Source organism: Sphaerodactylus townsendi, linkage group LG01 (assembly GCF_021028975.2).
Source record: "Sphaerodactylus townsendi isolate TG3544 linkage group LG01, MPM_Stown_v2.3, whole genome shotgun sequence".
Taxonomy (NCBI): domain Eukaryota; kingdom Metazoa; phylum Chordata; class Lepidosauria; order Squamata; family Sphaerodactylidae; genus Sphaerodactylus; species Sphaerodactylus townsendi.
This window is the reverse complement of record NC_059425.1, coordinates 156752713-156775408: the sequence shown is the minus strand read 5'-3', so window position 1 is coordinate 156775408 and position 22696 is coordinate 156752713. Positions and strand designations below refer to the sequence as shown.

The 22696-nt window shown below is 43.9% G+C and overlaps 1 protein-coding gene across 1 annotated transcript in view; it reads right to left on the bottom strand.

Annotated features, from left to right (window-relative positions):
- Positions 1 to 22696, bottom strand: part of TRAPPC12 (trafficking protein particle complex subunit 12) — a 77355-nt gene that overhangs the window by 12206 nt on the left and 42453 nt on the right. The window contains exons 7-9 of the mRNA XM_048498139.1: positions 18072 to 18184; positions 13411 to 13483; positions 8777 to 8850 (exon numbers count right to left, since the gene is read on the bottom strand). Coding sequence (XP_048354096.1) covers positions 8777 to 8850; positions 13411 to 13483; positions 18072 to 18184 — 260 coding nt within the window. The remainder of the gene's footprint in view (positions 1 to 8776; positions 8851 to 13410; positions 13484 to 18071; positions 18185 to 22696) is intronic.

The window sequence follows — 22696 nt, the reverse complement described above, 5'->3', positions numbered from 1 at the left end:
TAAAAATCTACCTGACAAGATATTTAGCTCATCCTTTACTTAGATTTTTAGAAGTACTGAAAGTAAAATTCAACAAAAAAAGAGAATTTTGTTAATACGTTTATGAGAAAGTAGTAATGATCAATTCTATATAGAATCAATTCTTCTCCCATGATGAATGTGTATGTACATCTTAAATTGTATGTTCAACTATTGGGCCCAAGCAGCAATTGGAGGGCCCATGACAGGACCAACTTGTTGAAGGTGAAAGCTGGTGTGAATTTGGTCACTGCCCAATAAGGTGCCTTCTAGAACCCCTCTGTATGCCATCTCGAGTTCTGTCCACTGTACTAAGTAAGTGGGGATCAATGTAAAACAGTAAGCAACAAAAAGAGCTTACACTGAAATGGGCTCACAGCACCTGCGACACTGTGGCCTTGTATACCTGTCCTCCCTTTAAATTACTTGTATGCTCTTAGCCTGCCAACGGACATTTGCGGCAGCTAGAGCTTCAGCACAGACCGCTGTCTGAGTTGGTAACCATTCTTGCTTTATTTCACATGAATTATTTTATATTATGTTATATGTCCTGTTTATCATGTGCTATTCTGTTTATTACATGCAATGTTTTTCATAGGTTCCATAAGTTGATTTCCTTAAACTTTGGAACAACCCCAAAGGTTTGCATGGACCTTCAAGCTTCCAGAAGGTTCCCAAATGTAACTGAGCATTTTGTAAGGGGACTTTTTGTAAATTGCACAATGGATGTTATATTACTCATGTTAATTGTTTTTCTTCATTATATTTATGTTCATAGGTAGCACTAGCCTTTAGAAGTACATGTGAGACTGATTTGTATCTGGGTTCCAGTTAGCTCAATGGGCATTTCGTTGACGTTGACATTAGTTGATGTTTGTACTTTGACACAAAACTTTTCTTGTTTGTATACAGTGATTCTTAATGGTCTGAAGCACTATGGTGCATTTTTTGAGTTGTAATAATACACCAGAGAATCATTCTAGTCATTGTATTCCACTTATGTATTTTAAGATAGACAGTCTAGTACTGTGAGCCTAATTCAGTGTAAGTTCTTTTTGTTGCTCATCTTGAGTTCTGTGGCAGAAGAAAGGCAAGTTCTAAATATAATTGTAAAGCAGTATTTTTTTCTGAAGTGGTACACTTTTTTTGCATGGCCTTCATACCTCCTTAGAATGCTTGTTTGAAAACTCATCTGCGTCAACATCTCAAAGGGAAAGCTTCTAATCACATTCCCAATACATTAGTTTGTCCCTAAACAGGGTGATACGGGTGCCCTTCCAGTCAAGTAAACCTCTCCTCCCCATGTGCATTCAGACGTCCTGCAGAAATCCATGAAAGAGCTATCCAGGGTCCTGAACATCTGAATAGGTTGTGCTTCCTTGGCTCTTCAGGATGTGAAAATGAAGAGGGAATGCCACTGTATTCTGGAGGGTTAAGGCTTTGCTTGTTGTTCCAGCAAACAAATGCATAATGACTTCCAAATAAGCTGACCTACTCCAGATCTCCCCCACTCCTCCTGGTAATTACTGGTATTAGATGAGTAATTACGGTAAATGTAGCATGCATTTACAGCACCGACTCTGGATAATTCTCCCCTCCCCACAACTTTGAACTAGACTAGGCTATCAATTTGCATCACTCCTTATATAGTGTCATAAAGACCATCTCAAAGGAAGTAAAGGGTGGAGGAGTCACAGGTATGGTTGTGCCATGAAGGCTTCAATTCCCAGCAGTCTCTTTTTGCAGGATTCTGTCCCTCCAAAAATGCCATTCTTCTCCCAATAATCTTCACTGCTACTAGGATTGCAATGTACTCAGGCGAACGTTGTGGGTGTGCCCTAGTTAATGACAACATTACTTTGTCTATTTTAACTAATTTTATGAGGGGAGTTCCTCTAAGAGAATTGATGTGACATGAGTGCTTAGAGTGTAAGACTAGCATCTGGGGCAGTCAGGTTCAAATCCTTGCTCTGCCATAGAGTAACCTGGATGTCCTTCAGCTAATCGCTGCTTTCTTAGCACAATCTACTTTGATGTTGTGAAGATAAAATGGAGAGTGGGGGAGGAGAAAGAGAGAATGTGAGGAGAAGAAGAGTTGGATTTATATCCCCGCTTTCTCTCCCGCAAGGAGACTCAAAGGGGCTTACAAACAAACTCCTTTCCCTTCCCCCCTCACAACAAACACCCTGTGAGGTAGGTGGAGCTGAGAGAGCTCAGAAGAACTATGACTAGCCCAAGGTCACCCAGCTGGTGTGTGTTGGAGTGCACAGGCTAATCTGAATTCCCCATATAAGCCTAACCACTACACCGCTGTTGCTCTCAGAGAAAGAGAGAGAGAGAGAGAGAGAGGAGAGAGAGCGAGCATGGAGGAGCAACATGATAAATACGTGATAAATATGACTTGGATCTTCTCCCAATATATTTTCCATAAGGACCCTGAGTTGGAATTTTTCCCAATGGGCAAGGCACTAGAATTTTACAGTTTTAAAAGAAACAATCAGATGTATACCTACGCCCACCCTGTTACATTCAGAAAGAAATAGCTTGATAAGAGATCGTTAGTAGGAAAATAAAACAGTGGATGGGCACTATCTTAACCTGAAGACAAATATTATTTTCTGTTAAATATTTGCACTGTTGAAAATTCTGCTTGAAACATTATTAAGACATAGTGGTAGTGGAAAAAAATTACAGTTTTGAAAAGCAAGCTGAAACGTGCACTTCCGAGAATGTACTGAAAGCTAAGGGGATCGTTACTGAATAATTATTAAAGGGGACTTTTAAAAGTAGGATTCTAGCAAACCATTCTTTGTCATTTTTTGACTTAAGAGTGCATGCTCAGTTTCCTTTTTCTACAAGCTCAATTAATAACACATGTTATTTTCATTCAATTTGTCATCATTTTTAATTCAATTTATCATTCTTCTCACCAATTTTCTGCTGGCTTCAGTAGCAAGAAACTGGTTCCAAAATCAGTTGGAATGCAAGATATTTTTTGTCACTAGATGGCATCAGACGGCACTCTACCAATTCCAGCATGACTGGGAGGGGGGATGAATGTTTATTACCCATGAAATGAAAGCTGACATCTGAATGATCTACTTGACTGAATAATAAATAAAGGTGTGTCAAGTTCTTGAAAACACACTCTTAATTATCTGTTCTTGTATGTGATTTTAAGTATTATCGCAATGAAAAACAATGCAAGTGATTTTATAGGTTTCCTGAAAGTGTGCTTTCTCCCTAGACTAAAGACAGTAAAGTATACAGAAGAAAATTGTCCTCTATTTTAAAGGGCATATAGCTTCTGCAGTATAAAGGAGGGATATTTACACAGGTTTGCAAGTATGTTGTGGCATAGTTCAGACGCAATTACAATCTGTGCCATTGCCTGAAAGCGCTTGGGCTACCTTCCCTCACAGCCAACTGACACAAGACTTGTGCTTTGGCACCAAATCACAGTTTGCCACTCCATCTGAACCACACAACAATGGTTTCTCCTTTCCGTTTGAAATCCTGTTGTGTGTGTAAGGAAGCAAGTTACAATTTGAGGTACAAATATGATGACCAGTCAGGCTTTTCATCAGAAAATATTTCATTAGATTGCCAAATGTGAGGGGAGCAGGGAGTGAATGTGCCCAAGAGCCTGCTAGAGTTGATCCAGTTCACAGCAAACCATGGCGTGTCCTCTGTGGGAAGCATCTGCTTTCACACAGAGACTTTGAATTAGCATCCAAACTGTGTAGAGGCAGCAAAACACCCCCCTACCCCCAATCTTGTCCATTACTTGCAACTTCCAAGATTGTTTTGATGTTTTGCTGTTTTCCTTGCCATAGCACCATGCTGTTGCAATTTTCCTTACTGCCATGGCCCAGCTGAGCCCAAGGTTTCTGAGGACTCTTCAGATGAAGAGCCAGACGGTGGCACAGTGCTCCATCCCCAGTGGAGCGGCAGGAGGAAGCCGTCTGACCTATGGGGTCAGTCCCAGGACCACAACTGGAAACCAACACAGAGGCTGTGAGCTCAGACCCTGAGCCACAACCGGGGATTCTGCTCAGGCCCCTTCCACACATGCAGAATAATGCACTTTCAATCCACTTTCAATGCATTCTGAAGCTGGGTTTTACTGTGCTGAATAGCAAAATCCACTTTCAAACAATTGTGAATTGTTCTGCATGTGAAGAAGGGACCTCAGAAGCTCCTGAGCCTCCTAGTGCCAAGCTTGCCACATGGAGCCTGGCCTGCTCTGCCCCTGCAGTCCAGCACATCCTTGGTTAGTGCAGAAGACCTTAGGGCAGGAGGAATAGTCTGCACTTAGTAGCCCTGCACCACTCCAGTCTCAACAGGAAAGAGGAGTTTTTTTGCAGGAGCAGTCCTGGCCACCTTCAGCTGCTTGGGCATGTTAAAAGAGGCCAGGAAACAGGAGGCTGCGTGGAAGCAATGAGTCTGCTTGCTGCTGTCCTACTCATGTGTGTGTGTACTTCATCTTCTTTGTTCTGACCTTGGCCTAGACTCCTGGATTTGTGTTGATCATGTTACTCATTTGGATGTGTCACTCAGGCGGAGGACTATCTGTGCTGACCTTGGACTGGACTGAGTACCGAGTACCGTCTGTCTGTGTGTTTGTGTATGCATGACATCTACCATTACTGGAGGGCATTGTTGGATGGGGGGCGGGGGAGAGGGAAGAATGGACATCTAAAAAATTGCAATAACAGTATAACTATCTAGTACCAGGATCTTCTAGTTCAGTGTTTCTCAACCTTCCTAATGCTGTGACCCTTTAATACATTTCCTCATGTTGTAGTGACCCCCAACCATAACACTGGTATATATAAAATATAAAAAGACTGTTTTCCAATGGTCTTAGGCGACCCCTATGAAAGGGTCGTTCGACCCCCAAAGGGGTTGCGACCCGCTGTTCTAGTTCCTCTGAATTCCCAGCTATCGTTTTTTTAAAGCCTCCAGCCCTTTGTGTTGAAGAGATAGGCCTTTCCCCTTGTGCTTGGGAGATCCAACCATCCCCCAATGAGCCTTCCTCAGATGGAAGAGCCACTTAAGTTGAAGAAAGGCTCCCTAAGTGGGAGGAAGGCTTTTAACGGGACACAGTGATGTGGGAAGACACGGTTAGGATCCACCTTTGTGAAAAAGTGGAAGGTAGGAATTCAGAGGACCTAGTAGTCAGATGAATGAATATCAGAGTTGCCCATTTAAAAGAAAAGACTGGGGAGGGGGGGGATGGCAACTGCAGGGAACTGGGGCAGGGAAATTCACACAAATATGGGCACAACCAGGAAAGATCTAGACTTTCTCATCCGCATGTCAGGTACCTCAGCTTAGCTGTAATCTTTCTAAAAAGACTGTAGTGAAGCAGGTTTAGACCAGACTTCCCTCTGCATATGTGAGGGACAGAATGCTGAAAAGCCAGGGATAAGCTAGGAGGCGCACAGGTCTACCATGAGGCTGTGTGGAAGCAGCAAATAACCTGCTTCCCGATCAGACCAAACAGCCAGAAATGACCATGCTCCCTCACAGTTCCTACCATTACAGAGATGCATCTATAAACAGAACAGACTATAAATACATGACACTGACCTATACTGACTCAGGCTATTGGTCCATCACAGGAAGTATTTGTTTCGCCTGCATCTGTGGCTGGCATCCTCAGAGGTGTATCACAGAGGGAAGTCTGGTCCATCACATCACACCATGGTCCATCACATATTGTTCGTGGAACTTTTCAGAGTTTTTTTTTAAAAGTGGCGGGCTGTGATCTGCGTGTGTGTGTGCGTGCGTGCGTGCGGGCGGGCGGGGGTTGTTTGAGATGAGCAACAAAAAAATCAAATAAAAAGCCTTCATGGGGTGGGTGCACCCAGTGACGGATGGTGGCCACCTCTCTGAATTCCCATTTTCCTTCTGGAGTTCGGCATGTGAACATCCCTCTCCAAAACAGAGTATTTAATGAAATGATACCGAAGTTGTTAAGCGGAGACGGCACCATCCGAGGAAAATTGGCAAGGAGGCTTTAATGACGGCTTAAGGCTTGAACACAGTGCTGCCGAAGCAGAGACCTGAATTCTCAGAATGGTCCTGGAAGTCTGTATTTAGAGATGGATGTTTATGCAAACCATTATTGTATAGGGATCTGGGACTGAATTGCAGTGCTTCAAAAGAATCATTATATGTATAAAAAAACGAAGTAGTAAAGCAAACAGATGGTCAGTCACTACTGAAGGGAGATGCTACGTTTAGCATGAACGAAGGAGAAAAAAAGGATTAGATGCAGAAAAAAGAAATTCTATGGAAATCAGTGAAAAGTAGTCTACTTCAAGATCTGAAAAGTCAATTCTATGATTTGTTTTATAGGCCCTTTCTGCACAGGCGAAATATAGTGACCTAGGGACGGCAAAAACGCCATCCCTGGGCTGCTGTTCGCACAGGAGGCGCTGCTGCATTGCAGCAGCGCCATCCTGACCGCCCGGGAGCGGCGTGAAGCCGCTGCTGCAAACCTTGCTCATTGAGCAAGGTTTTTGCAAAGCAGCGTCTTTCTGTCGCCGTGGTGCAAACTGCACAGGTGGGAAGATGCTGCTTTTCCCGTCGCCTCCACTGACCTCTTCATTCAGTGTCGCTCTGGAGGGCTGCAGAGACCCGCCCATGCTGCCCTCCAACCCCTGGAGGTCGGAGGGCAGCGTGGGCGGGTCCCTGCAGCTCTCCAGAGCGATGCTGGACAAAGAGGTCAGTGGAGGGGGCCGACCGAGAGGCGGTCCATGCGGAGTTGCCTCTGCGGCTGGGGGGACGGGACCGATCTCACGCTAGTGTGCGAACAGCCTCTGAACCTCCACCGGCATGAATTGCCGGCCAGAGTACCTGAAGGGCCATCTCCTTCCATATTATCTAGACCAGGGGTAGGGAACCTGCGGCTCTCCAGATGTTCAGGAACTACAATTCCCATCAGCCCCTACCAGCATGGCCAATTGGCCATGCTGACAGAGGCTGATGGGAATTGTAGTTCCTGAACATCTGGAGAGCCGCAGGTTCCCTACCCCTGGTCTAGACTGCCAGTTAACAGCTGCCTCTCATGTCCTGCCCTCCATACCCCCCACCTTTAAAGGTGAGATAGGTAGCTACTAGAGACAGAGCATTTTTTGTGTGGAGGCACTTCACTTCTGGAACACTCTTCCCCTTGTGGCTCACCTGGTTCCTACTTTACTGTCTTTTAACCACCATGTCAAAATGTATCTTTTTGCCTAGGCCTTTAAGAAGGGTTTTATTTTTCCAACTTTATTTTTCCAACTGAAGAGAGGCTCCAGATAGTTTTATGGGGTCACCTGAAGGGAAGCTCCAGATAGTTTTATAACTTCTGACAATTTAGATTTCTACTAAACTGAGGGGCAATCTAGACAAGAGTACTATAAATGGCGCTCCCACCTTTTGAAACATTCAGTTATAAAGGAATGTCAGATCCAAATTTGGATCATCACTGTGATTCATATCCAAACTGTTCTCCTGCAAGATAATTTGCATTGGTGGGATGATCCAGAGAAAGAAGGGATACATACATTTTAAAATAAATATAAATTAAATAATGAAACAACTGCATTGAAAAACACTGAGAGCTCTTCTTGCAAAACTCCCAGAATCTCTTCCAGCTCAGCCCAGAGATGTTTATTTTATCTGGAGACTTGAACAGGGGAGAGGGGGCACGTCTCATTGTAACTGGGGGAGAAGGGGCACGTCTCATTATTAGGGCACCTCTAAGGCACACAGAAGATCCCCAGCTTAATCTCTGCCAGCTCCAGCTAAGGGATCATCAGGTAATGGGTGCTGTGAAAGACCTCAGCCCGAGACCCAGGAGAGCCGTTGTCAGTCAAGTACACAAAACTTGACAGAACCAGTGGTATCATTCAGTATAGGGCAGTGTATTCGTGTATTCAAGTATAACACCAATTTTAGCCCAGGAAAAGTAACCCGTAAACTTCCTTCTTAAACTGGGCTTTATATAGCTTCACAGAGATCTCAATTGTGGATTTATCTTGACCTTGTTGAGGCTTGGCAGGTGAAGGGGAATGCTGCCAGAGGTGAGAAGACTGCTAAAAATGTGGCAGGGCTTTGGATGCCAACTGATTGGTGACCCGGCTTCATGCTCAGGGCAGCTCTTAAATATCTGCCGCACTTGCTACACAATCAATGCACTGATGCCTTTTGTCCCCGGCGCTGTTAAGAAAAACTGCAAAAAATCAGCAGCAAGAAGCTGAAAGGATTCGAGAAAACAAAGCAACTAACTTTCCAGACTCAGGGAGAAGGGGAAAAAAATCTGTTCCGCTCTGGCCTTTCTTTGTGGGTAGCCGATGCGATAAAAAGGGTCTGAATTATTAACAGGATCAGGGTGAACAATCAGAGAGCCACCGGAGTAGTGCGGTGGTTTAAATTCTTCAGAGCGTCGCCCCTTACAAATGCAAAAGAAGGGGCACTGCTGACACATGTGAACACAGCAGAAATTTGAGGGCATGGTTTGAATAAGCAAAGGGAGAAAATCCATCACACTTGTTCCAGCTGCAGCGAACAGAACGCTCAGCCTGAAAAGGGCAGTTCTTAAAAATGCCATATGCACTGCGGGTGCCTGGGCTGTTGCCCGATTTCAGCGGGAAGGTCCAGCTGCAGCCTGCCGCCCACAAAGGGCAGCCACACTCGGCGCGCTGCCTCTCTGGCACTCTATTCGAGGATATATGGTAACTCTGCAGCAACGGCACCCACCTACCTTCATCATTAGGAGACAGTTTGCCATGGAGTACATCACCCGGCCCAGACGTGACCTCCACAGCTGAACAGAGGCTGTAAAATGAGAGCAGCTTGTGAATGGGCACAAATAAATTAGAAGCTCTTTCCCTAGCCGTCAATTATCGGTCACACGCATTCCAATTCAAACGATTTCCCCCCCTCGTTAACATCACTTCCTTGCAAGCATAACGTTTCTAATATTCTGCCATATTGCTTCGGAATGGGGGGTGGGGGGTGGGGGGAGAAAAATCCTGTACCTTCTCCACGGCAAGTCATTTGATTGGTGCAAGGAACAGACTGCCAGAATAAATGAAGCAATAAGCTAAAGCTGGAAACAGCCTCTCAAGCTTTTAGCTCCAGCAACTCAAAGGAAGCGTTCATTTTCCAATAACAGAACAAAAGGCAGGGGTTGAGAAAGAGGGAGAGAGAGAGAGAGAGTGTGTGAGCAGGAGCGCTAAGTAATTAGGACCATCAATGTGTAATCATGCAATTTAGAAGATTAAATTTACACTACTCAGCTGCCTCAAACTGACCAGCTAAGTTAAAATCTCATTTTGGAGCCAGAGCATGGCGATTGAAGAGCCAGCTTCAGCCTGGGGTCCTGCCCTCTTGCCTCTGGCTTAGCACGGCAGTAGGAAAACCTGCTGAGTTTGTCTGCCACCCCCATGCTCTGGAAGCTCGGGGGGGGGGGGTCTAAAGACTGCTTGCATGAAGCGCTCCTCAATTTCTCACTCCCTGAGTTCATGGACAGGTGCCTGGTGTTTGTAACAGAATGGCTCGTGCAGAAATCTCGCAGCTTAGGAGGGACGTGTCATCAAGTATTAGCAAACACGAAGCCAAGTTGTGAAATAAAACTGAAGACCCGGGTAGCACTGGGCTGGAATTATGGTTTTCGGTGGTGGCGGATTAAATTTTATGCAAGGTTATGAGGGAAAGGGTCCCTGTAAACCTCAATCCCTAGCACAATTTTGTCGGAGTAAGCTGCACTGGATAAAATGGGGCTCTCTTCTGAGTAGAGCATCTTAGGAATACTCTCTTACTTCTGATGCGCAGGATTCAGCTGTAAATTTAGTTGCTTTCAGGTTCGGCCTGAATGCCTGGGGTGAAAAGTATCCCAGGAAGATAACCATAACAGAAGAACTCAAGTTGAAGGTAATGTGCTTAAGAATGGCACAAGGCGTGATGGGTCGCTTTGCTCCTGTGACGTAATATGAAATTTCTTTTCAGGGCATAAAATTATTTGCCTTATAAAAACCTTAGGTACCTCCAACAGATTAATTGATTCATAAGTCGGCCTGAATGCTTGCACAGTCTTATCCCTAAAGGGCATGCCTGCATACAGTACTCTAAAAATCCAATATAAACACACTGAGAAACAAGATTAAAAAATTAATATAAGCCCAACAAAACAACATTTAAAAAGCCAGAGCAGAAACGGGAGACCAAATTGAAACAAAACCACGTCCCTTCTTCCACAGAAACCGGTCAGTATTTTTAAGCAGCGACCTCGATATTCGTGGGAATTCTGCTAGTGTAAATAAAATATCATGCTCTACGGTGCAAATGTACAGGATGCATAAATACAATTCAGAATGCTTTTCAAAGATTATAAAAGATTAGCAAACGAAAACCGACAGAAACTGCAAAAACATCCTCAATATTTCTAATTCCAACCGTTGCCACGTGAATTATTTGCAGTTATTAACGCAGGCCGCAGTTTTGGTGGGTTTGTACTAAGCTGCTTTTTTGTTTTGTTTCTCAGGGAATTTGTGTATTCTGGAGCAGCTGCAGGACTCGTTGCTTTACCAAAAAAAGGGGGGGGGAGGGCTGCTAGGAAAATGGTGCAATGCTAAATCTCTTTCCTCCCACTGAACACATGAAGAATGAGATGCCCTACCCTTCTGTTTTGAAAAGAGGCACAGCAAACAAGCTGGTCTGCGCAACACCTACTCAGACAAGAAGCAGGGAAACGATGCTGCGGATCTAATCCCATAAGGAAGGAAGGCTATTTCCAGTCACCGCTCACAAGGAAAAAAAAGGAAAACAACAAGAGAAGCTTGCCTCAGCTGGAGCTCACAAGAAAACATATATAGAAAGTTTCCTGCAGCTCAAAAATGCACCAGAGCCCCTTGCAGGGAGCTGATCTGATTGACCTACTCAGGCAGAGATGCCAACAGTCCCTACAAGTGTCCTCTGGGCAGCATTAAGCAGACAGGCAGCTGTAATGCTGCTGCACTCCAAGCGCATAACAACCTCTTTCACAGATGCTCCAGTGCTCTCCCCACCCCTTCTGCTGGCTGCCTTCCTCGGAGTCTCTACCCAGCCAAGCTACGCTCTGAAAAGCAGCTGCAGTGTGTGTGTGCGTGTGTGAGAGAGAGAGAGACGGCGCAAGCAGTCAGAAACAATCATGCCACTGGGTAGCGAGGAGGAAGATGGAAGCAAGAGCCACAGAGCACAACTGTGAGACAAGTCTTTCACCGTAGCCAGAGGGAAACCGACCCCGGAGCCAGAAAGGAAACATAATTTGGCCACAGATGCTTAAAAGAGAGGAGGGAGGGTGAGGCATAGAGAATAACAGCCCTTTTCCACATTTTCTTTGTCCTTACAAGTAACTTTGGAAGGGTTATAGCTATGACCTGCATACATGCATCTTAGCTGGGTTTCTTGAGGGGGGTGGGTGACTTCATGCTTTGCAGATGAAAAGCCTGCCATACTAGCGTGCTGTATGTGACTGGATACTTCATTTCACTGAGGACTCAAGTTGCCCCATCCTCGTCACCAAATCCCAAACAGGTAGCTGGTAACAAATCCTCCGAGAGGCAAAGGGAGATTCACTTGCAATTTACAGGTCCTGTAGGTGGAGGCCTGTCACCGATAACAGTCCTTGAGCTCAAATTAATCTCTTTTTTTTTACATTACTTATTAATTTCCATTTTTAGGATTGCATAGGAGAGGGTCACAGTTTCACAAGAATGCTCCAAATGCTACCTTGCCTATCTGGAGCCTTTCCTGTTCAATTACCCGATGTACCGGGAGGGGCACTGCATATTTGCACAGGCTATTTTCTAAGAGGTGTGCCAGGGGTTCGACCTTGGTTGACTGGAACCCAGGTGGCTGCTTGACAGCATGAAAGAATGCTGAAGACTATGAAAAAAACTTCATTAAGCACACAATGGAACAAAAAAAAAAATCATCCGGAATGGCAGCCTTTTATTTTAAAAGGTGAAAAAGAAAATGTGGCACATCCTTCGATCCAAATGGAAAGCACCCACACATCTAAGGGAATTAAAAATCAGAGAAGCAGCAGCCTCTTTCCGTGCATTTATCCAGAGGAACGCAAAACGGGTTTGAATAACTGAAGTTCCAGTCCGGAGGGCTCTCAAGTATGTACACTGCCATATCCTTGGTTATGTTCTTTCATTCTAGCTGGGGGGGAAATGGTAAACACCTGTGATGGACAAGCGGCTGTCTTGTCCCAGAAGGGAAAAACTGACACTCATTTGAGCCTATGGGAGTGCTGCTCCTTTGCGCGGAAGGGGGGGGGGCATGGAAGATGGAATTTTGGAGGGAGGGAGTTCAGGGTTGCCTCCAGGAGGGGGCAATGACGGTCTGAGTCTGCCTCAGTAAAAGAGGAGACTGCTTGAAGGGTAGCTTTGCCTGATAGTATGGCAGAGTAGTTTAGCTCTATTTCTGGGACAGAATAGATTGTTTAGCCTGTCTCTAATAATAAGCATACACGGTACCGTGTAGTATGACTCTTGGGAAAGGACAGGCTGACATGGGCTGCATCCTGTGTGTTTGAAAGGAGCCAGTGTAGCATTAAAGCATTAAAGAACATTCAAACCGACTAGCTTAAATTTATGTGCCTCAGACAGGTTTCTCCTTTAACTGTCTGGAGACCTGCATGGCCTCTAAATACATAAATCATCTTTGCTATTTACATACCATGCCTGCCTTTGTGATCTTCATGTTCTACTTGTTTACAACTAACCTTACTTCCCGGCAGCAAACCCAAAACCTTTACACTTGCTACTCAGTTACAAGAACTTGTAACTGAGGTGAAGGTTTACATTTCTAAACAAACCTGGTTGGCCAAAATCATAAGAGGCCGTGTCGGTAGAAAGGACCTATCACAACAACCTGCAAAAAAATGCCATCAAAACATGGTAATATACAACAGAACATCCTTTAAAATAATCGAATAGGTAGTACTACCCTGGAGGGCAAGTCTGGGCCTAAAAAAGAATTTCCACTGCCAGAGACACTTCTAGACACGTTGAGTTAAGACCGAATGGTCGTTTGGTTTTTTCTTCAAAGTTTTAGCTTCACACTGCTAGAATCATAAATCTGTCACTCTAGAATGGCACCCATTTTCTTTTTCTAAACTGGAAATATCTGATTTAATGCATCACTATGATCAAAATAAAAGGCGGATCTGTGAAATGAATTCCAGCAAACAAAGAACAAGGTTTGTCATTCAAAAGGCAGAATTGGCTACGTGAACGCCAATACCACTGTTTTAACATCTATGGAGCAATCTTGTGAGAGCTTTTGACAGTTCCTAGGCAAGTGATAAAAATCCACTGTCTGTGAAAAAGCTTAAGGGCTACTTACCCTGTCTGTTCTCCTGTGTAAGGTTAGTCATGCTTCCATCTTCTGCTAAGCCACATTCCAAGTTGTCCAATATCTGGGGGTGAATATTTTTTAAATGATTTTTAAATGATTTTAAATAGAACAAAAGCTGAACATATTTTTTTGAAAAAGGTGTAGTTCATTAGTCTCTTGTTTCAAAATTAAACAGGAGCTCTGTGCTATGCAAAAGTACAGTCTTTTTTAAAAAAAGCCAGAGCTGGAATAAATCTTTAAAAGCTTAACATTTAAGTTTCTTTGGAGTTTTTAGTTTTGTATTTTTAGTTTTTCAGGGTTTTTTTTACCATTAGTCTTTAATGTTCTGCAGGACTTTTAATTTAGAAAAAACTTCACACATTAAATGCAAAGCCAGCCACAATAGTCACATTCTGCATTAAAAAGAATCAAACAGGAGTCTTCCACATGGGAACCTCTGAAATCACCAATTTCATCAGCATTTCTAGGATTAATTAGGAAAAATAACACCCTTGCACTGTAACTGTTATATGAAGAATTTTAAAATACATCCAGTTTATTAAGATACAGCACATACTTGCGGTGCACAGATTTCGTTAATTGGTTTCCTATCAGCTTGGGCAAGACCAAAACACTGTGGTGATGTAGATGAAGCAAATCAGCTCAACACATCCCATAATGAGTATAGGCTGCCCAGCCCTCTAAGGTGGCCAATCAAGGTCTCCTTTGAATAACCAGGATAACAAAATAGGAATACTGTAAAATATCTGGTATGTTGGAAGCGGGGTGGAGCGAGGGGGAACTCTGTCTAGGGCACATGTGCGCCCTGTGCCCCTGCCGCAGCACCACCTGCCCCTGCCCCGCGAATGCCCCTCCCCCACACCAGTGTGCACCCGGGGCATCGCACCCCCTCTGCCCCGTTGGCGTTACGCCACTGGTTGGAAGTCATGGCTGGTGGGATGCATTCAACTTCTCAAGTGCTGCTTGCTGGACCTCGAGGATTGGATTTGGATGACCGAGTTCTACTCTGAAGTGAAACTCAATTGAACCTGCTCCACATTGTGTCAGTCAAAGAGGATCAACCATATGTAGTGCTTGGACGAATGTCAGGATGCAAATGTAGCTAAATAAAATGAATTAAAAATAATTTCAAAATGATCCCAGAAGAGTACTGATTTATAATAATGTCTTTATTTTCATCAGATGCATGGTATCCAGTTTTATTCTCACCGCTTCTTCCAGGATCACAGCCTCCTTTAAAAACATGTCTGCAATTCACATGAAGACTGCTTCGTTTTTATTTTATTTTTAAGATACATAATGTAAAACAGTGCGAATTAATTATGGGGCAGGATACAAAAACAACACAAGGATGGGCAGGATGACATGGAAAATTATGTGGAATACTAAACAGCGAGTCTTTGCGCCCTCAAATGTACATTTAGCCTTCTACCGGTGATGAAGGTTCTCTCCAGTGTGATGCCTTCTAAGAGCCTTTTGGTTTGTCACACACCCTCTCTTCTTTACTGCACCATCTTTTGGCCAGACTGAATGCGATTCACTCCAGAGTCTATTAAAACCACTCGTGCTTTAATTAGCTAGCCATTTCTGCTGATCAGCAACACGTAAGGAACTCCCTCTCCTGGAGACGGAATGCACTGTTTCTGTGCTGATCTGAGCGCCTCCTGCACAGCAGAGGCTATTTTATACACCGAGAAGACTGTGCATTTCATAGCATCTACACAAGACCACCCAAGGCTCCACATAATTAATACCGAAAAAAGGAACAGCGATAAACCTGGCGCTTTACAGAGTACCGTTAAGAAAAGTCAGGCCCCTGCCCAAACGGGCTCATGATCTGAATTTCAGGAGCAGTGGATATCAGAGAGCAAAGGAGGGAAAAAGAAAGAGAAACAAGGGTAAATAAGGGGGTGAAAGCACAGAAATGCAATGACGGGTTCAGGTTTTGACACAGAGAGAGGCTGCACCACATAAGTGTTTTAGGACACATTTCCTGACAAATGGGTTAGAGCACAGGGGAAAAGGCAGAACGGTCTGAGGAAGCAGCAATCTTGAGCAAGAGAGATGACCGGGGAAATCACAGCAAGGAAGGACAACAAGGTACAGAGGACCCAGCTTGAGGATCACTCAGAAGAGTAAGGGATACCGAGTTGTTGCTGCACCTAGGAGATTTGAAGCCAGAACAGGGATTTGGAGAAATACCGGTGTTACCACACTGTACTTTGTAAATACCATCCAGTAAAATGTATACAGATTGTCAAGACTGTTAAAAATGATACAAGTTAGGCACTCTAGCGAGAAAGGAAGTGGAGATTAAAGGAACAGGGTCAAAGTACAGAAGTAGCAAACTACCTTCCTACTGAGGACAAGGGATGAATTTTGGGGGCCCCAGAATATGGTTATTTTATTTATTATTTAGATTTTTATACCGCCCTATCCCCGAGGGGCTCCGAGCCATTGAAAGAGACGAATCCAGGTGGACCCCCAGGTTACTTGGCAGGGCATCACAGCCTGGCAGGCCTCAATTTGGATTGGTCCGGTGAGGGCAAGAGTCGCTCAAAGTTGCCACTCTGAACAATTATAGTTGAGAAAGATGGAAAAAAGTAATTTCACCATCATCACATATTCAAACTTAAGCCAAATGGGAAGGCTTAAGAGAACTGTCCTGAAATGAGCAAAATCCTGGGTCAAAAACCATCACGGGAGAACAGAAATCCATACCACCTGCAGTTTTTCCTCACACGTGCTCTTTCATGTCTCTAGGTGAGAGCCTGCCAGACTGCTCCCCTTTACCAGTGCCAGCCTTTAAGTGGCCCCAGCTCGGTTTTCAGAAGAGTGTTTCACAGAGATGAATTGGAAAAACACATTAATATCCATGCCGATGCTTTTGTTTGCCTGAAGACAATTCCCTAGTAGGTTGGCTCACCAGGGCAAGAATATATTGATTTATGTAAGGAAGGCCAGTGGTCCAAATGAAAAACAAAACAAAACCAGAACTGAAAACACTTTCTGGGGAAAAAAAAATAAGGAGTTCCACGGAGGCTCCTGAAGCAAGGAATATTCAATTTTCATTTTCCTGTGAGGTCTGCTCTGGTAATGCCTATAGGCTACATATTTATTCAGTGGAAAGGATATATGCAATCTGAAAATCCTCCCCAGAAATGGAAAGCTAGGTACACATTTCATGGAAATAAAATGAATGCTAGGAACACGTTGCTTTCAACAAACAGCACAGATTGCAACAATATTCACATGGCCTTAACAGATCATGGGTTGGAGTCTTCAAAGCACAAGCTCGAGGTCCTGACATAAGTGATGTGCTCGCTCGACCCTCACTGTCACTTGTGACCTAAGAAAAGCTGGCAATAGAGGACCTACACAGATTTTTTTTTAAAGTCAGGTTGGGAGGGCTCCAGTAAGGAGAGGGACACAAGTGATATTACATCTCCCAATTCTTCCGTCAGCAAAGCTTCTGCTGCTGCAACAGGTTCCTTTGCTATAAGAGGCAGAGTTACATGACTTCCTCCCTACTTCCCCTGGAACCAGCTCTTTGCAGGTCAAAAAGGGCAGCTGGACAAACGGAAAGAGGGGAAGTTCCACATCCCTGAGAGCCTTCCTTTTGCACTTTGCAGGATCCAACTGAATATCACTGTGTTTGGTAAAAAAGGCATTAAAAAGAGACAATCTGTACAGAATCAGACAAATCCATGTGCTTGTTTGCTAAATAACACATCCTTTGGCCACATCATTCTACTATTATTCTATCAGATAGTTCTTTGAAGTGAAAATGAAAACTACTTTATTAAGTGTAAGTTAGGTGCTTTCCACGCAGAGACATGCTTGTGCAGTTTTCCCAGGTGCTGAAGCCACAGGGATTCAATACATGAGTTTTCTACACAATCAGCAATTTAAGAGTGTTGTATTGATATATTGTTATTCGAAATGTGCCACCAGGCTCTCTCAGTCCCCAAGCTTTCATGTTTTGAGTCCCTAGTCCATTTTGCTGTAGAGATATTCTTTCCTCCGTTATCCCCACAAAGAAAGGGGCTAGAGACTTACTTTTTTGTATAATAAAAGCTGAGAATTCAGAGAATGTGAACCATATTTCAATATAACAGCATGAAGAAGTAATGGTGGGGAAAATGGCTGATGTGCGGGCAGGATCAGGAAAATCCAAACTTTTCCAACCAAAACGTCAGAGTAAAACAGCTTTGTGAAAGACTGGCAAAACAGAGGCTTCAAGAGGTGCCCAATGCTGTCGAGAAATAGGAGCCCCACCCCACACTTCCCAACTGCATTAAACTTGAGGCAAATAACCCATGCAGAGATACCCTTAGAGAACTGACTTAAGACTGTGTTGTAGGTTTGTCTAAATGGGCAATGATCTCACCTTAGCAAGTAAAATTTAATTCACTGGTTTCAGTGGAAAAGATTTCTAGGTATGGACAGAAGTGCTAATGCCAGCAGTCTGAACAAGAGCAGCTCCTCTGAAGCCTACCTCGCCTTGTTGAAGTATTACTGCAATGCACCTGAATGGATTCAATACACAAGTGAAGTCTGATGTTCAGTTCTAGCGCTGTGAGATGCTTGGTGTTCCAACAACACAATATGGTTGCTTAATAAGTCGACCATTTAGATAAAGCTTTTACCTTTGTGCAGATTGTTTCCATGTTGTGCAGCCTATCGAGCGATTCCTGGGGATTTCCAAGGTACTGCTGAAGTTCAGCGTGTAAAATCCTCATGGAGAAAGGAACCATGGAACCTAGAAAAGTGATGAAAGATGTGGATTATTTTTATGATCTCTGCCTGTACCCATTTGCTGCCTGAATGCTATGAAGAAAAAGTTTTATCTTTGAAGAAAATAATGCATTCAGGAGGAACACCCAGGGTTCCACTTGCCATCCCAGAATTAAAATGGATGTCCAGACGACAGTTTCCCTGGAAAAAATGGCAGCTTTGGAGGGCACACTCTGTGGCATTCCATGTCCACTGAGCTGCTATCCCTCTCAAAGTTTGCTTTTCCATGGCACAACCTATCAAATTACTGGCAACTTTCCAAGCCAGGGCTGGCAACCCTATGAGTAACATATTTCAACAGCAGATTAGATTTCTGGACAGTGATTTGTCTGACCCTCTCAAATCCCCATAGTCCTTCTCTCTTCATTACTGAGGATAAACAATTCATTTCCTACAAGGTCTCTTAAGGCAAGATATAAATTATCCAAAGAAGTAATGAACAAATGAAAAGATGTCATGCAGCAGTCTTCATTTTATCTGGAGAATTCCAGATGCGACACAGAGCTTATATAGATGTACTTCCCAAGCTTGAAGGAAACAAGACACTATTTCTACCTCTTTTTTATCATCAAGTCAGAGATGACATGGCGATTTTGTGGGGTTTTCAAGGCAAGAAATGTTCAGAAAGGTGTCTCATGACTAGTACTCCTTGGTGGGTCCCCTTCCAAACACCTTGGTGGGACCCCCTTCCAAATACTGACCAGGGCCAACCCTAAGAACATAAGAAAGAGCCTGCTGGATCAGACCAGAGTCCATCTAGTCCAACACTCTGCTACTCGCAGTGGCCCACCAGATGCCTTTGGGAGCTCACATGCAGGATGTGAAAGCAATGGCCTGCTGCTGCTGCTGCTCCCAAGCACCTGGTCTGCTAAGGCATTTGCAATCTCAGATCAAGGAGGATCAAGATTGGTAGCCATAAATCGACTTTTCCTCCATAAATCTGTCCAAGCCCCTTTTAAAGCTATCCAGGTTAGTGGCAGAATATTCCAAACACCAATCATGCGTTGTGTGAAGAAATGTTTCCTTTTATTAGTCCTAATTCTTCCCCTCTGCATTTTCAATGTATGCCCCCTGGTTCTAGTATTGTGAAAAAGAGAGAAAAATATCTCTCTGTCAACATTTTCTACCCCAAGCATAATTGTGTAGACTTCAATCATATCCCCCCTCAGATGTCTCCTCTCCAAATTAAAGAGTCCCAAATGCTGCAGCCTCTCCTCATAAGGAAGGTGCTCCAATCACTGCTTAGCTTCCAAAATCAGCTAAGAATCGGGGTAGCCTGGCCTATCCAGGTCAGGGCTATACAATTGAAAATCAGGTTGTTAGCTCTTGAAATGCTGCTTTTACTCTGAAAATCATGAAGAACTGTAGGTCTACAGCAGCAGAGGCGTAGCTCCAGGGGAGTGCGCTACGCACCGGGCACGTGCCCCTGTGGGGATGCGGCGAGGGCGTGGCGAGGGCGTTCCGGGGCGGGGCAGGGGTGGAGGATGCACCAGTGCACTGAGCACTTGCTACGCCTCTGCACAGCAGTCATTAGAGGTCATCAATTCTATTCTCTTTTAGAAAAGAGGACCACCTACATACATCTAAAACACCACTGACAGCTACCTACATTGTTTTTAAACTCCCTGTAGCTTAACATTTTTTTTATCAGGAACATTACAATTCTTTCACACTAAGCTTTAGCGCTCTGAATTGCAAAACAGGAAATATCCAGGCTCCAAACACGAACTAAAACTCTCTGGATATGATCCAGTTGGTTAACTATGATTAAGTTCCACTGGAACTTATACAAGAAAATGAAACAGGAGTGGATGGCCAAGTGAGCTTTTGAAGTTATGACCCTATTCCTGTTTGATTTTGCCACTACAAAGTAATAGGAGTACACATCTGAAACTGCACAACTTGTCGCATTTCATTCCACAAGATGTCGAATGTAATCACAGTCATACCTATTATGGAGCAAATTCCCTGGGAATTAAGTTTTGAATAAATATGCTTAGGGTAGCCATGTACAATTTGGGTAGATTGGATGGGATCTTTTAAACTCCAGTTTGACTCATGTGGCAGACATATCCTGAATACGATAATCCTCTCCTGTAATTCCAGCAGGATAACCATTTAGTTCATTGAAGCCTAGGTGAAAAAGAATCCCGTGGCTCCTTGTGAATTTTTTTTGTAGTGTAAACATTCATAATCCAGAGGCTATGAAATCAGATGGCATGACTTGTTAAACTCAGTGAACAGAATGTTAAATACACAAGCATATGAACAGAAGATGGGGGTGGATTACTACTATAATGAGAAGCCAAGACACATGTGTTACAAGACAGTGGAGGAGCTAGAGTCGATCCAGTGGTACCTTAGAGACCAACAAGACTTTCAGGGTATAAGCTTTTGAGAATCAAATCTCCCTTCATCAGGAGATAGGCTACTGGCTTGAACCCAGCTCTTCCACTGAATACCAGAATAGGTTCCCTCCTAAAGCTATCTTCATTACCATACAGAGTACAGGTGGAACTAAAAAAAATTGACCCATTATGCATAGAATGCTTACCTCAGGGCTTTTCACTGCACAGTGGGGTCTTTTTGCATTTCTCTGTTTACACACAAGGAGGCATTCACTCATGGCCCCACATTTTTTCTGCAGATAGCTTCCCTGGGCTTGTTTCCCCAAACTCTGCCCATCAATAAATTCTTATAGTCACAGATCTCATTATACCTAGTAGTCAAGATTGCTGGATTAGCCCTTTAAACTGCACTTATATTGATATTACTGTTCCAAAAATACCCCCCCCCCCCAAAAAAAAAGAATGAGACAAAGCAATTCCCTGGGCCACATGATGCTGAAGATGACCATGTCTTAGAGCTGATATTTTCCTCTCCACCCCTTTCTGTTGCTGCCATGGGAAGACAGAGAGGCTTGTTATTTCCAAGCACACACTGTTATTATTATATTGATATCTCAATATATCAAAATTCCAGAGGTTAGTGTATTTGGGATAAGCCTGTGTGAGTGAGCTTCTCTTCTGTTACTTGAAGGAGCTGGCAACATGGAAGGGGGTGAGGGAGAAGGTGTGGATGACAGTGTGAAGGAGCGGGAAGGCCGGCTGTGGATGGAGGGAAGATGTCTGAGGTAAAGCTGTGCTCACTGGTAAATCTCCCCCACTCTGGTGACAAAAATAAATAAATAAATAAATAAATAACAAAAATCATGTTACGAGTGGTGTTGCTTGTTGTGGAGAGAATGGAAAAGGAAAGAAGGGCTTGAGGAAATAAATTCATACAAGAAATCTTGCCATGATAGACATTCGCCCTACCAGGCACAATACACCTTGTGCATAATCAGCCATTGTCAAAAGACTAGCAATTCAATAGCGTGCAGATGGAATTCACCCAATTGTTGATGAACAGGCAAAGTGAATAGTAAACATGAATAGGATGCACATGAATAGTGATCAGAAAGGATGGACAACTCTCTTCTCCTAAATAAATCTGAGGCTCTTTTAAGAAGGGGATAAGATGAAATCCATGCCCTTATAGTGAACCATGTACTGAACAAGAAACAAACTATATAATTCCCACAGCTGTACTTTTCAGGACTGGATCCCACATCATGCTGTCGGGGGGAAGGGCTGGGGGGAAGGAATTTTACAGTCCATTCAGGAAGGAGGGATACATGAGCAGGGACCAGGCATTGTGCAGCCCCACCATTTCCAAAGCAATCTGTGGCGCGGCAGCAAGTGGAAAAAAGAAAAAATCTCATCAGCTGCGCTGAAAGGCCCCTATGCAGCCCAATGGGCTGTTTCATCCTTTCTTGCTGGCACAAGTCTACTCCAGCAAAAAGAGGCGTTCCCAGGCTGAAAGGCCTCAGGAAACTGACTAGAGTCAGCTCTGCCCCTAGGAATGCCCCCATTGGTGCTGGCCCAGGCTCCTTGGCCAGACGAGCATTGGTGCAGTGGCAGTGATCATGCCCAGGTGATGTGTAGCTGAAAAGCTCCCTGGTACCAGTGTTAAGTACCCTCATCGCTTACATAGATGCCACTTATGCTGTGTGGAGTGGCATTTATGCTGGCAATGAGGAAATGCCGATTCCAAGGCCCTTTCGCTCCCATCCGCTCAGGATTGCACTGCTAATCTTCAAGTACATCGCTGAACACGGAGAGAGATGAACTTGTAAGACAAAGATAACACATTTATATTTCATGACACTTCGGGACTAGGACAGACACACTACAGCATGAACTTCCAAGAAAATGTGAAGTTCAATATGCTCTTAGGCTGGCTATTTTTTTACCAAAAACAAAACAAACAAACAAACAAAAAAACCCTGGCCCATAGGCTTTATAACAACCATGCTCAAAGTCTGAAAATCAAAACCCCCCAAATCTTTTAACTGGTAGTATAATAAATTTCTACAAGCCCAGTTTTATTCCCTTTCCCTCTGCAATTCTGGAACGCCTTCTCAACCCACCCTAAA